The 16,406-nt window shown below is 39.9% G+C and overlaps 1 protein-coding gene across 8 annotated transcripts in view; it reads left to right on the top strand.

Moving 5' to 3' along the window:
- Positions 1–16,406, top strand: part of clasp1a (cytoplasmic linker associated protein 1a) — a 303,132-nt gene that overhangs the window by 266,204 nt on the left and 20,522 nt on the right. For all 8 annotated transcript variants that reach the window (XM_072579859.1, XM_072579862.1, XM_072579864.1 and 5 more), the window contains 3 exons: positions 223–373; positions 6,844–7,090; positions 14,877–15,067. In XM_072579859.1, the coding sequence (XP_072435960.1) occupies positions 223–373; positions 6,844–7,090; positions 14,877–15,067 (589 nt within the window). The remainder of the gene's footprint in view (positions 1–222; positions 374–6,843; positions 7,091–14,876; positions 15,068–16,406) is intronic.

Genomic DNA, 16,406 nt, shown 5'->3' on the forward strand with positions numbered 1-16,406 from the left:
ACTTAGCGTAATTGAATAATTATTGCCTATTCTGAATAATTGAATGCAATATTAAATGCTGGCACAAGCGCAATGGGCTGAATAGTCCCTTTCTATGTTATATCATTCAATGACAGTGTTACTATGTTTTGAAGTATTTCAGTCATATTTTCTAAATGTATTATCTGCTTTAGATTTGGTAGGGATTATAAACCGATTACTCACTGGCTGTTTTATCTATAGCATGTTGGATTATGACACAGAAAACCTTAACTCCGATGAAATTTATAGTTCCCTTCGTGGGGTCACACAAGCCATCCAGAACTTCAGTTTCCGCAGTCAAGAGGATTTAAATGAACCAATTAAACGCGATGGAAAGAAAGACTGTGATACTGTAAGTATCCTCCTCCTAACGCAACACAAACCCCTCTTTTGATTATCCATGCAGTTGCCTTGATGAGGGAGCCAAGGACATCATAATGATTCTAGCCATATATTTTTGCCACAACACATTAACACTTAGCTCAATATCTTATAACCTTGGGAATGCTGGAATTTCAGTATCCATAATCAACTCAATGTCCCCTTGACTTACTGTGAAGTATTTTGGTGAAAAACAGATGATGGTCCCTTTTAATATAATGTTCCTTTCATTATTGCTTGTCTTGCCCTATTAACAAAGTGTGTCTTCCTGTTCTGTGAGACGATTAATATAACAGTTTTTGTCAAAGCTTTCATTAGCCAGGAGGAGCTAAGATTAATTCAATCAGAACAAACCTGAGACTTCCAATTTTACAGCTTCCTAAAACACACACTGTATTGGAGAGATCTGTATTATGATACATAATTTCTATTAAAGCATATTGGTACACATTGCATACACAATTTAGTAACACTTCATATTCCCTTGGTGGAATGCTAGTGAATTTCCAACTGTCAGTGCTCTTGCACCTGCTGTCCTCATCCCATCTAGGAGTTGATGGGCAGCAGATGCATATGTATGCCATCACCTTCAAATTCCCCTCCAACCCACACATCATCCTGACTTGAAATTATTTGGTTGCTTTGTTAAAACCACCCTGGAATTTCCATCGTAACAGCACTGAATGTACCTTTACCTTGAGGACTATAGTTGTTCAAGAAAGCAGCTCATCCACATTCTCAAGGGATTTAGTCTTGCTTGCAATGTCCATATGTAATGAACAAATACAAGTAAAATAAGGTTTTTTCAATTTTCTGTCTCAATGGTGTCTTTGTTTCAATGGAAAATATCAAATTAAACTGAACTAAGTCAAATTGGGAAATGTCGGAAGGTTGTGTCAACTTGAAATGGGTACCTTTGTTTTTCCAAATTCAACTCTGTGAAGAGACAGTCATACAAAGGTCTGTGTTAACCTCGTGGCACATCCCACTTTTGAGCACTTGGTCCACAGTCTTGAATGATATGACAGTCTAAATGTTCAGCCATGTATTTCTGAAAGATTGTGAGGTTTCCTGCCTCGACTACTCTCCCAGGCAGTGCAATCGAAGTTCCCAGTCCCTGCTGAGTAAAAATATTTTTCTCAAATTCTCTCTGCCCATGCTCCTCGTAATCTTATATACCTTTATCAAGAACCCCTCAGCCTTAGAGTCATAGGGATGTACAGCATGGAAACAGACCCTTCGGTACAACTCATCCATGCTGACCAGATATCCTAAATAGACATAGTCCCATTTGTGAGCATTTGACCCATAGCTTTCTAAACCCATCCAGATGCCTTTAAATGGTGTAATTGTAATGGCCTCCACCCACTTGCACTGGCAGCTCTCTCCATACATGCACCTCTCTGTGTGAAAAAGTTGCCTCTTAGGCCCCTTTAAATCTTTCCCCTCTCACCTTAATCCAATCCTGTATAGTTCTGGACTCCCTCACCCTGGGGAAATAACTTTGTGTATTTGGGAGAAAGTGAGGACTACAGATACTGGAGGTCAGAGTTGAGATTGTGGTGCTGGGAAAGTACAGCTGATCAGGCAGCATCCGAGGAGCAGGAGAATCAACATTTCAAGCATAAGCCCTTTGTCAGGAATCTACTCTCAACCTTGTATGTTTGCCCCTCATGATTTTATAAACCTCTGTAAGGTTACCCTTCAGCCTCCAACACTCCAGGGAAAATAGCCTCAGCATATTCAGCCTCTCACTATAGCTGAAACTCTCCAACACTGGTAAAATCTTTCCTGAACCCTTTCAAGTCTTTCAACATCCTTCCTGTAGCAGAGAGAACAGAACTGCGTGCAGTATTCCAAAAGTGGCTGAACCAATGTTCTGTACAGCCGCAACATGCCCTCCCAACTCCTATGCTCAATGCTCTGACCAATAAAGGAAAGCATACCAAATACAGCCTTCACTATCCTATCCACCTACGACTCCATAGAACATAGAACAATACAGCACAGAACAGGCCCTTCGGCCCACGATGTTGTGCCGAACATTTGTCCTAGCTTAAGCACCTATCCATGTACCTATCCAATTGCTGCATAAAGGCCACCAATGATTCTGACTCTGCCACTCCCATAGGCAGCTCATTCCATGCCCTCACCACTCTTTGGGTAAAGGAAATATGAACTTTCAAGGAACTATGAACCTGCACTCCAAGGTCTCTTTATTCAGCAACCCTCCCCAGGACCTTACCATTAAGTGTAAAAGTCCTGCCCTGATTTGCTTTACCAAAATGCAGCACCTTATACTTATCTAAATTACACTCTGTCTGTCAGTCCTCGCCCATTGGACCATGTGATCAAGATCCCATTGTATTCTGAGGTAACCACCTTTGCTGTCCATGACACCTCCAATTTTGTACCTCCACTTTCGCATCCAAATCACTTATGTAAATGACAAAGAGTAGTGAACCCAGCACCAAACCTTGTGGCACACTGCTGGTCACAGGCCTCCAGTCCAAAAAGCAATCCTCCATAACTACTCTCTGTCTTCCACCTTCGAGCCACTTCTGTATCCAAATGTCTAGTTCTCCCTGTATTCCATGTGATCTAAATTTGCTAACCAGTCTATCGTGAGGAACCTTATCAAGCGTCTCACTGAAGTCCATATGGATCGCGTCCACCACTTTGCCCTCATCAATCCTCTTTGTTACTTCTTCAAAAAACTCAATGAATTTATTGAGACATGACTTCCTTTGCACATAGCCTTGATGACTTTGCCTTATCAGCCTTTGCCTTTTCAAATATATTTAAATCCTGTCCTTCAGGATTCGTTCGATTAATTTGCACACACTGTTGTTAGGCTCACCAGTCTATATTTCCCTGGCTTTTTCTTACCACCTTTCTTAAGTAGTGGCACCACATTAGCCAACCTCCTGTCTTTGGGCGCCTCACCTGTGGTTATCGATGATACAAATACAAGGAGCAAGGGGCTCAGCAATTGCTTCCCACAAAGTTCTATGATGCACCTGATCAGGTCCTAGGGATTTGCATTTTAAGCCATCCAGCACCACCACCTCTGTAATATGGATATTTTTCAGGTTGATGCTATTTATTTATTTCCCCATGTTCTATATCTTCCATATCCTTCTCTGCAATAAACACTGATACAAAATACTCATTTAGTATCTCCCCCATCTCCTGCGATTCCAAACTAGGAGACCATACTGATCTTTAAGGGGCCCTGTTCTCTCCCTAGTTACCCTTTAGTCCTTGATGTATTTGTAGAGTCCCTTTGGGTTCCACATAACTCTGTTTGCCAAAGCTACCTCGTGAACCTTTTTTGCTCTCCTGATTTACCTCTGAAGTAAACACCATCTGTCTTCATACACTTATAGAGATTCACTTGATCCCTTCTGTCTATACCAGACCAAAATTGGAGGTGTCATGGACAGCAAAGGTTATTACCTCAGAATACAATGGGATCTTGATCACATGGTCCAATGGGCGAGGACTGACCGACCAAGTGTAATTTAGATAAATATAAGGTGCTGCATTTTGGTAAAGCAAAACCTCAATTTCACTTGGCATCCAGCATTCCCGATACTTACCAGCCTTGCCCTTCACCCTAACAGGAACAAACTGTCTTGGGACACTCGTTACCTCATTTTTGAAGGCTTCCAATTTTCCAGTCGTCTGCTTACCTGCGAACATCCACCCCTAATCAACTCGTGAAAGTTCCTGCTTAATGCAAGAACTAACTACCTAATTGGCTTTTCTCCAGTTTAGAACTTTAAATTTTAGAGCTGGTCTATCCTTTTCCATCACTGTTTCAAAACTGATAGAATTATGGTCACTGCCCCCAAAGTGCTCCCCCACTGACACATCAGTCAGCTGCCCTGTCTTATTTCCCAAAAGTAGGTACATCCACACACTGAATCAAAAAATTTTCTTGAGTGGAGTATACATAAGAGGGAAATCAGGAGGCAACTTAACAAAAACAACCCAAGTATATTCAGCCTTTCTTCATTCCTTTAATGCTGCATCCCAGGCAATTTCCTGGTGAATCTTCTCTGCACCCCCTCCAGTGTAGTCATATAGTGCGGTGACCAGAACTGCACACACCACTCCAATTGAGGCCTAACCGAAGTTTTCTGTACAGCTCCAAAATAACTTGCATGCTCTTAAACCTATGCTGTGACTGCTAAGTGCAAACCTTCCATATGCTTTCTAACTGCCCCATCAACCTGTCCTGCTGTCTTCAGCCATCTGTGGACAAGTAGTCCAAGATCACTCAGTTTCTAGTGTCTTGCCATTTGAGTTCTCTCTTGTCTTGTTACTTCCAAAGTGCATCACCTCACGGATCAGTGTGAAATTCCATCTGCCACTGATCTGCCTATCTGAACAACACATTTATATCTTCCTGTAACCTAAGACCTTCTCCCTCACTACTAACCTACCAGCCAGTCTTCATGTCATCTGCAAACTTACTCCTCTCTCTTGCCAATACCACACCACTGAACATTCTCATCTACATAGCTTATGTATATCATGGACAATAAGGGCCCCAGCACTGATCGCTGTGGTATACCAGTGGACGCTGAATCTAATCACGTAAGCGGGCATCTGCCACCAATCTCTGTCTCCTACCATTAAGACATAGAGTCACAGTCATACAGCATGGAAACAGACCCTTTGGTCCAACTCATCTGCTCTGACCAAACATCCCCATCTGACCACTCCCATTTGCCAGCATTTGGTCCATATCACTCTAAACTCTTCCTATTCATATATTCATCCAGATGCCTTTTGAATGCTGTAATTTTATCATCCACCACCACTTCCTTTGGCAGCTTGTTTCTTTTATGCACCACCTTTTGTATTAAAAGGTTACCCCTCAGCTTTTTAAATCTTTCCCCCCCCCCCCTCACCTTAAACCTATGCCCTTAAGTTTTTTGAAAAAGACCTTGGTTATTCACTCTTTCTCTGTGTCTCATGATTTTATAAATTTCTATAAGACAATTTTGATTCAGCTTGCTAGTGTCGCCTGAATCACATGTACTTTTACCTTTATCCCACCTTTTACCATGTGGGACCTTGTCAAAGGCTTTGTTGAATTCATATAAATGCATAACCCTCATCTACACACCTGAGCACCACTTTAAAGTTCAATTAAATTTGTTAGGTGTGACCTCTTTCTGACAAAACTATACTGACTATCCCCAATCAAAACACGCCTCTCTCAACAATGATTAATTTCCTCCTTTCCTCTTTTCTCCAATAGTTCCCCTGCCACTGATAATGGACTCGCTGGTCTGTAATTCCCTGGTTTTCTCTATCACCTTTTTAACAAGTGGAACCACAATAACTAACCTTCAGTCCTCTGGCACCTCCCCTGTGACCAGAGTGGAATTAATAATTTGGTCACAGCCCCTTTAATTTCCACTTTTGCCTACCTCAACAGCCTGGGATGCAGGCTGATCCATCCAATTTTAAACTCATCAAAACTTCCAACTGCTCTGCGTTCTCGATGTCAATCTGTGCAAGAATCTCATAATCCCTTTTCCCCAATTCCCTGCATCCTTCTACTTCACAGTGAAGACAGATGTGAAGTACTTGTTTAACCAGCATCTGCTGGTTCCATGCCCAGATTGCCACTTGGTTCCTAATAGGCTTTCCCTAGTTACTGTTGTCTCCTTAATGTAGTTATGGAATATCTTGGGCTGCTCCCTAATCTTACATACCAGTTTTTTTTACATGCTCCTTCTTTGGTCTTCTAATTGCTTTAAGTTCCCCATTGCCACTTTCTCTACTCCATTAGGGCCTTTGTTAATTTGCTCTTTTTGTAAATGCTGAAAGCCTCCCTTTTCTTTCTTATCTGGTCCTGCATACTCATACATATCTTGGGCTGTCTGAGCTTGGTGCTCCTACATTCCTGTAGATTTTCCCAGAAGTATCTGTTCTGAGCTTTGGCCAAATTTTGGCCAAATCTTGCTTTATTTTAATATGATCTGCCTCCTCCAATTCACAACTGCTTTTTGCAGACCATCTTTTTCATTTTCAAATTTAACAAATCTTGCATTTAAAACATTTGGTGTTGTGATCACTGTGTGAATGTCAACATATGATCTCATCTTAACAGTATTAATGCACCATAAACATGGACAATTCATTGCATTATGTTCCTCTGTGGCTCACTGAGTATTTGGGTCCCTTTTAATATATTCCCAGCAATGTCACTGATCACTTTCTATCCTTAATCTCTCCCAATGAAGCCTCATTTGAAGACCCTCCAAAGAAGATATCCTTTCTTATTGCAGTAACTAACTCCATAATTAATTTGTGAGCGCTAACCTGGTTATGATACTACTCTTTGAGAACTGTATTTTTAATATAATGTTAAATTACATTTTGAATATTTAAAATGATTTGTATATCATTTTGTTAAAGGTATCAAGGGATGGAGGAATTGCATCGCCATCCTCTGACATCCGTGGAGGTGGTGAACCTGTAGAAGGAGGAAGAACTGCACTTGACAACAAAACATCTTTACTTAACACTCCACCACCCCGGTCTTTCTCTGGGCCTCGCACTAGAGAATACAATCCATATAACTATTCAGATACAATCAATGTGTTTGACAAGACAGCACTCAAAGAAGCTATGTTTGATGATGATATGGAACAATTCCGTGATGGTAAGACTCTTTTGTATGATGTACTTTAAATAATTTGCCTTTAGATGGTATACCATTTCTGAATTATTTTGCAGATCAACAATTAATTTAGTGTTAATATAGTGGCTTGATGTAAAAGAAATCAGCTATTTTAAGGGAAGTTCACATTTGAGATGTGGGAGGCTTTCAAAGATAGGTTAACGGTAGTGCAGGATAGGCATGTCCCGTTGAAGGCAAAGGATAGGAAGGGCAAGATTCGTGAATCGTGGATGACAGGAGAAATTGTGCGACTAGCCAAGAGGAAAAGGGAAGCATACATAAGGTCTAGGCAGCTAAGAACAGAACGTGCCCTGGAAGAATATCGGAAGAGTAGGACAAGTCTTCAACGAGGAATCAAGCGGGCTAAAAGGGGTCATGAAATAGTTTGAGCGAGCAGAATTAAGGAGAATCCCAAAGCATTTTATTCTTATATAAGAAGCAAGCAGGTAACTAGAGAAAGGATTGGTCCACTAAAGGATAACGAAGGAAGGCTGTGTGTTGAGCCTGAGCGAATGGGTGAGATTCTGAATGATTACTTTGCATCAGTGTTCACTGAGGAGAGGAGCATGATGAATGTTGAGATTAGAGAGATAGAAGTTAGAGATTAGAGAGATCACGTTGACATAATTAGGGAAGATGTGTTGGGTAGGCTAGAGGTTCTTAAGGTGGACAAATCCCCAGGACCGGATGATCCCAGATTGCTGAGGAGGGTGAGAGAGGAAATAGCTGGGGCCCTGACAGATATCTTTGTGGCATCCTTAAATACAGGTGAGGTGCCGGAGGACTGGAGGGTTGCTCATGTTGTCCCCCGTACAAGAAGGGTAGTAGGGATATTCCGGGTAACTACAGACCAGTGAGCCTGACGTCAGTGGTGGGAAAGTTGCTGGAGAAGGTTCTGAGGGATAGGATCGATTTATATTTAGAAAAGAATGAGCTTATCAGTGATAGGCAACATGGTTTTGTGCGGGGGAGATCATGCCTCAACCAACTTAATAGAGTTCTGTGAGGAAGTGACCAAATTAATAGATGAAGGAAGGGCTGTTGATGACATATACATGGACTTTAGTAAGGCATTTGATAACGTTCCCTGTGATAGACTAATGGAGAAAGTGAAGTCACATCGTGTGCAGGGTGTTCTAGCTATGTGCATAAAGAACTGGTTAAGTAACAGGAGGCAGAGCGTAGTAGTTGAAGGGAGTTTCTTGAAATGGAGAAAGGTGATCAGTGGTGTTCCACAGATGTCAGTATTGGGGCCCCTGCTGTTTGTAATATACATAAGTGATCTGGAAGAGGGCACTGTTGGTATGATTGGCACGTTTACAGATGACACGAAGATTGGTGAAGTAGCAGAAAGCATAAGGGACTGACTGAGAATACAGGAGGATAGGTAGACTGGAGAGTTGGGCAGATGGAAAAGTGGCAGATGGTTTTCAATCCAGAAAAATTGAGGTGATGCATTTAAGCAAGTCTAATTCTAGAGCGAATTATACAATGAACGGAAGAGCCTTGGGTAAAGTTGATGAGCGGAGAGATCTGGAAGTGCACAAGTGGATAGAGTGGTCAATAAGGCATATAGTATGCTTGCCTTCATTGGGCAGGGTATTGGGTATGAGAGCTGGCAAGTCATGTTAAAATTGTACAAGACATTGGTTCGGCCACATTTAGAATACTGTGTACAGTTCTGGTCACCACATTACCAAAAGGATGTGTACGCTTTGGAGAGGGTGCAGAGAAGGTTTACGAGGATGTTGCCCGGTATGGAAAGTGCTAGCTATGAAGAGTGGTTGAGTAGGTTACGTTTATTTTCATTAGAAAAAAGGAGATTGAGGGGGGACCTGATTGAGGTTTACAAAATCATGAAGGGTATAGACAGGGTGGATAGACGAGCTTTTTCCCAAGGTGAAGGATTCAATAACGAGAGGTCACGCTTGCAAGGTGATAGGTGAAAAGTTTAAGGGGCATACACGCAGTAAGTACTTCACACAGAGGATGGTGGGCGTCTGGAACGTGTTGCCAGCAGAGGTGGTAGAGGCAGGCATGGTAGATTCATTTAAGATCAGTCTGGACAAACGCATGAATAGGTTGAGTCCAGTGACCCTTCTTCAGAACTTTTCTGAAGGGTCACTGGGCTCAAATCCAACCCTGTTTCTATCTCTATAAGTTCTCAGACCAGCTGAGTTTCTCCAGCAGTTTCTGTTTTTGTTCCTGTGAACCAGAAGAAGTAGGCTCTTCAGCCCCTTCGGTCTGTTCCACCACTCACTAAGGTGATTGTTCATCTTTGTGTTTTGAATTCCACACTCTCATTTACCCTTGATAACCTTAGATTATTATTAAGCAATAGAATTTATGTCCATAATTTAAAATATTGTGTTTCCACCTCCTCCACTTTGAGGCAGAAAGTTTCAAAGTCTCACAGCTTAGAAAACAGTTCTCCTCATTTCTGTCCAAAAACGGCATCTCCTTACTTTTAAACTTTACCCCCTCATCAGGATGCATCCTTTCCATGTCCACTTTCTCAAGATCTTTCAGGGTCTTATGTACTTTGATCAAGTCACTCCTTCAGTGGAAACAAACTCAGTCTATGTAGTCTCTCCTCATTAGACAACTTGTTCATTTCAGGTATTGCATTTATATTCTTCTTTAACGAGGAGATCAAAACTGTATGCAATACTTCAGATGTATTATCATGAATGTATAAATGTCACTTAATATTCTTACTTTGTTCCATTCCCCTCGTATTAAAGGATATCATTTCATTAGCTTCCTGACTACTTTCAGTACTTGCATTCTGACTTTTTACTGATGCGTGCACAAGAAAACTTTACAATGTGGCAAGGAATGCATCTGACCAATGAATGTGTTGGATAGTGTTCACAATAGAAAAAGTTGTACACAATCTGTTGAACAAATAGGTTTGATAGATTGTAGATCTGTCTTCAAATCAGAATTTTGTAGTTTTCTTTTAAATAATATTATGCTTGTTTTTTTTGTTGTTTTTGTCAAAGTGAACAACTTCGCTTTTTCTCTCCTTTCTGCTCCATCTGCCATACTTTTTCCTGTTAACAGAGCTTATCAATATCCTTCTGCAACCTCCATATGTCCTCTTAATAAATAGCAGCAGCAGCGAAGGCCATTCAGCTCTTCCAGACCACTCCAACATTCAGTGAGATCACAGCTGATCACCTACTTCACTCCAAATATCCTAAGCTGTCTGTACCCCATGATGGTTTTTAGTGTATCAAAATTGATCAAACTTGATCTTAAACGTGGTCAAAGAATAATCCAGAGCTTTCTGGGACAGAGTTCCAAAGGTTCACCATCGTCCAAGTGAAAGAATATCTTATCTCCGTTCGAAATGGCCACCTGGCCAGGGTCCATCCTTCCTCTATCTACTTTGACAAGGACTCTAGGAATTCTGAAATCACCTTTCCTTCTAAGGAAAGGAAGGATCAGTATATTTAACCTCCATCCATTTGATCCTTCATTTTAGGATAACCTCTGTATTCAAGGTGAACGCATAATGGCTCAGTGGTTAGCACTGCTCCCTTACAGCGCCTTGGACCTGGGTTTTGATTCTACCCTCAGGAGACTGCTTGTGTGGAGTTTGCAAACATTCTCCATGTCTGTGTAGGTTTCCTCTGGGTGCTCTAGTTTCCTCCCACAGTCCAAAGATGTGCAGGTTAGCTGGATTGACCATACTAAATTACCCATAGTGTCCAGGGATGTGTAAAATAGGTGGATGATAATGTTAATTATAAATGGAATACAATGTCAATAAATATGAAGTCATCCATTTTGGTAGAAATAGCAGTAAATAAGTACTCTTACTTGAATGGTAAAAGGATTCAGCAGCATGCTGCTGTGCAGAGGCACCTGTGTGTCCTTGTGCCTCCATCGCAGAAGTTTGGTCTGCAGGTGCAATAGGTAGTTAAGAAGGCAAATAGAATTTTGCCCTTCATTGCGAAAGGAATTAAGTTCAAAAGTAGAGAGGTTATGTTGCAGCTGTATAGGGTGCTGGTGAGGCCACTTCCTGGCGTACTGTGTGCCGATTGGTCTCTGTACTTGAGAAAGGATGTGCTGACATGAGAGGGGCGCAGAGAAGGTTCACTAGGTTGGTTCTGGAGTTGAGGGAGTTAACTTGAGGAGAAACGGAGTAGACTGAGATTATCTTCATTGGAATTTAGAAGAATAATGGGAGATCTTATAGAAACATATAAAATGATGAAGGAAATAGATGAGATAGAAGTCGAGAGGATGTCTCCACCGGTGAGTGAAAGTAGGCCAAAAAGGCTTAGCTTCAAAATTATAGAGAACAGATTTAGGACTGAATTGAGGAGGAACTTCTTCATCCAGCGGTAGTTCAGGTGTCGTCTCACCAAGTCCTCTATGTAATTGATGCATGATATCTTCACTGCTATACTAAAATTCTCCTGTAATAAAGGTCTATATTCCAAATTCATTGTCCCTATCTGATGTGGCCTGCATGTGATTCCAGAACCATAACAATGTGGTTAAGCCTTAAATGCCCTCTGAAATGACTTTACAAGTTCAAAGACAGTTGGAGATAGAAAACAAATTTTGGTCTTGCCAGTAATGCCCATGTCCTGTGAAAAAAAAATTAGGAATTCTGGGCATGTTTATTTCTTTATTGGAGATGTTCAATACATGAATAAATGTTGTAATATACTTAGTGCTACAGTGACTTTTTAATGAGTGCAGTATGTGCTAATAAATGCTCACTAATTACTTGCAACATTTCCTCGATCAGGTAATGATGCAATTAATTGTTTATTTAAGCCTCTTGCATGCTTAATTTCTTTTATAGTCTTCAAACAATATGCCTAAAGCCAGACTAGAGGTTACAATATTGTTTTCCCACAGAATAGTGGGTACATTACTCATGGCTGAAGCTGTGTTGATCAAATCTTTAAAATATTTGATTACAGAATACTATTGGTGAAATTATGTACTGTTGGTTGATTAAATATGTGTAAAATGCAACAGTTCCTGAATTCTGACACCATGAAAATGTGCCAGGGAAGGTATCTTATCAATGAATGGGTTGGATGATATTTACTAGAGAACACGTTGTTCGTGATCTGTAGAACAAATAGGTTTGATGGATTCAATGATTTGATTCATGATTTCTTTATGTTCTTATGTGCAAAAGTACATGAAGTCTACACTCAGTCTACAACTGACTGAATAAGCTACAGTGGGGATCAGTGAATGGTTTGGAAAACCAGTGAAGTGTGTAGATAAGAAACCTTGATGAATCACTTCCCTGGGAGGAATCTCAAGATTGCATAGCGATGATTATAAGCAATTTTGGATTGAATGTTCTCAAGCTGTGTAATTTAGAATCGTGTTTAAAAACTGACAGCTTGTTTTGGAGACTTGGAATGAAATTTTATTTTAAGGATGCTCTAAGTGTTCCTGGGTACAGTTGTGGTTTGTAGTTCAAGCTGATTCTCAGGAACTGAAAATTACTAAAATAAATGCTGAATAGTCTTCATTGCAACTATCCCTTGATTCAAAAATAATATCCACTCAGGAACGAGAATTTCTGCAATATGTCTTCATGCAACTTAACATGCCAATTGTCAACCTGCAGATTGTTTGGGCATGTGCTGCAAAGCACCCAATGATTCAAAGTGCAGCATTTGCTTTGTTTTAACATGTTCAACAAGTGGCAAAATTTCAAGGTTTCTTTTAACATAAAGATAATAACTCAGCAAGATATGGTTCCCCAGGAGGAAAAGTGAGCAGGCTTTTTTTTAGGGCACTTCTAATGCTTTCCCTGTTTGTGATGTGGAAGATATCCTGCAGAGGACCAGTCAGTCACAGATGCTGCTGCCCAAAGGTGCAGGTGTACCATCAGTGATGTTCATTGACATTTGTGCATCTGTCAGCTGTGTGCAGATTCTAGATTTGAGACTCTCAGGGTCACTGCCCTCAGCCTCCAGTTGTCTATTGACACTAAACTTAGCAAATGTTCGAAGCCTGACACTTTTTCAACATGAAGCTCTATGGACAGTGTCACTGTCTAATTCTGCTGACAGATTAGTCTTCTGATTTCATTGATATATTAAATCATGATGACTCAGACCACCTTGTTCCCACAGCCTTCTTCCACCATACAGCCAGTGATCAAAGTTCTCCTTTATCTATTCTATTAGCGAGGACTCTTTTGCACTACACTTTGTCTGGCATCCTAGCCAATCTTGCTGCCAAAGGTAGTCCTACTCAGAGAAAAATCGTGGTAGTGTCACACAAGAGTTTATATGTGCTCAACAACCAAATTTAGCATAAGTGAAATTTGTACATTTACAAAAAATACATTTATATGCAGATATTATCTATCTTATGAAATATTAAATATATAAACAGCTTTTTTTACACGGGAGTGTGAAATGCATTTAAGCACATGAAATATGCTGATTATGAAGAAATTACGCTATCAAGAAATTGAATATTTTTCTTCAAGTACTTAAGAGACTGGGGAAGCAGTGAGGAAATTGATTTGTCTACAGTAAACAAATTTTTTCTCAATATACAATAATCAGTGTGTTTATCATCGATAATAGTATACTCCCTAATGCTGACATTAGGCTAAACAAGTCTGTACTTCCCAAGTATTCTTAAGAAATTAAATCTTTTCCTCTTTTAATATAACTTGTACTGGCGGTACACATTCCAAGTTGAGCTATTTCAAATAATCAGCTATTTTGAAGAATTATTGGAGACCTACTGATATTAATCAGACATGATGTTGATGTGATGGAGAAGCTTCGTATTTAGCATATTTCATATGCTTAAATACATTTCACCTTCCTGTGTAAATAAAATGCTGTCTATATATTTAATATTTCATAAGATAGATAATATCTGCACGTAAATTTGTAAATGTACAAATTTCACTTATGCTAAATTTGGTTGTTGAACTATTTTTAGGATCAAAATTGCAATCTGACTTTTAAGTAATACAAGAAGTCTTTCATACAGAGATATTTAGGCCAAATGACCACCACCTGTTCATAATAATTTGTGATTTACTTTACCATGGTTTACTTAACGCAACTGTCACCAGCCGCTCTATTTCATCAGGATTATCATTCTGCTTGGCTTGTAGTCATTATTGGACAAACACGAAAACTGAAACCATGTTACAAGCTCTGTTCACTAGCCTCTGATTCCATTCCCCTCCCTGCTCACTGAACATTAGCCATACTGTTTCTAAGCTGTGTTCTTTCTGACTCTAAGCTGGAATATGGGGAATGAATAGGGGAGTGTGGTGCTTGGGTTGCTTTACCAAAGGCATCTAGTTCAGATGGTCTCCCACGTTGTATCCATAATATCAGATTGCTTCATTTGTTAATTGCTTGCATATTTGTCAAATTTTAAATCTTTTTGGAAGGAGTGACTAGATTTTGCATTTATAATTTTTACTTGGCTGTAATTCAGAGTGTTGGCACATCAAACTTTGATAGGTTTACAATATATTGCAAATTATGTTCATAACACATCTCAAGAAATATGTTGTAAAATAGTATGCAGTTATAACTCTCACAAGTAGCAAACCTTATGTTAGAAATCCTATCAGAAAACCTGTTCTTGACATACAGCTGTATGTATCATGTCTTTAATGTCTGAATCGAGCAAGGTGTGTTTTAGTATTCATTCTCATAGGCTGCAGCCTTTTTGGCCAAATGTAATGGATATCATTAAAGATCTTATGAATTTTTTTTTCTCTTTCTTTTACTGTCAGTTCCCATTGATCATTCAGATTTGGTTGCTGACCTTCTGAAAGAACTATCCAACCACAATGAGCGAGTTGAAGAACGGAAGGCAGCGCTACTGGAACTTCTAAAAATAACCAGGGAGGATACTCTAGGGGTGTGGGATGAGCACTTCAAGACTATTCTGCTTTTGCTTCTAGAAACCCTAGGTGACAAAGATGTAAGTAAATCTTCAGAGCTCAGAGGGTGGGAATTGTTTATTTACCCAAAGCACGGCATGGTATTTTGCAACAGTAAAAAGTGTTGTTTATATTGTTATAAAACAACTGCATTATTTGCTCACTATTTCCAATTTAGCAGGATTAGACTTATTCAGGTACCTGCTATATTTAATGTGGAATCTCTGAAGTTTTCAGTAAAACATTTCTTTGGTTCATTGAAATTTACAAAATTCTTGTCCCATCTCAGAAGTAACCTGGTTCATCGTTGTCAGTTTAAAATAGAATTCAAACAAATAAAGTTGCAAAAAAGTGAAATATTGTAGATGCTAGAAATTAAAAGTAGACAATGTTGGAATTTCTCAGGAAATCTGTGGAGAGAGAAAGCATTCACATTCTTAGTAATGACCTGTTATCAGCATTGGGAACAAATCTGTAATAACAGTGGGGGCAACGTGGTAGACAACTAAAAGCTCAGGATCAATTTAGAGTCATACAGCAAGGAATCTCACCCTTTGGTCCAACTTGGCAATACTGACCAAGTTTCCAAACTAAACTAGTCCTGCTTGCCTTTGTTTGGCCTATATCCCTATTTCCTATTCATTTCCTATTCATGTAGCTGTATAAATGTCCTTTTAAGTGTTGTAACTGTATCTGTATCTATCACTTCCTTTGGCAGTCATTCTACATACAAACCACCTTCTGTGTGAAAACGTTACTCATCATGTCCATTCTAGATCTTTCTCATCTCACCTTAAACCAAGGCCCACTCGTTTTGAATTCCCTTACCCTAAAAAGAGAGCTTTGCTATTCACCTTATCTATATCCCTCATGATTTCATAAACCTCTATAAGGTCAGCGTTATGGACTGAATGGTGCTGTTTTGCAGAATGGCCACCCAGTCAGCATTTGTTCTCCCCAGTATAGAACTGACCACGTCATGAGCAGCAATTATAGTATATTAAGTTGAAAATGTGAATAAATTGCTGCCTGATCTGGAGACTATGTTTTGGGCCTTGGACTGAAAGATGAAAGGAGGACACCTTCACTTGCGCGCAAAGGGGAGAGGTTTGAGGAATAGACAAGGACATCATGGAGAGACTACAGGTTGCTAAATGGGGAGGGACGAAGATGTGTTAATGGCATCTTCTGATGAATATCGGAGCTGGTGGGATGGAGGATGACAAGAGCAACTATATTGCGGTTTTGAGGAGAGAAAGAGGTGAAAACCGAAGAAAGGACATGATAAAGGGGCCTGTTAATTGAATTTGTTAGTGGGTGAAATCCTGTTCAAAGGAATATGAAAACCTACAGAAGCAGAGTATGAACATTTGAAATATG

This window comes from Chiloscyllium punctatum, chromosome 10 (genome assembly GCF_047496795.1).
Source record: "Chiloscyllium punctatum isolate Juve2018m chromosome 10, sChiPun1.3, whole genome shotgun sequence".
NCBI lineage: Eukaryota > Metazoa > Chordata > Chondrichthyes > Orectolobiformes > Hemiscylliidae > Chiloscyllium > Chiloscyllium punctatum.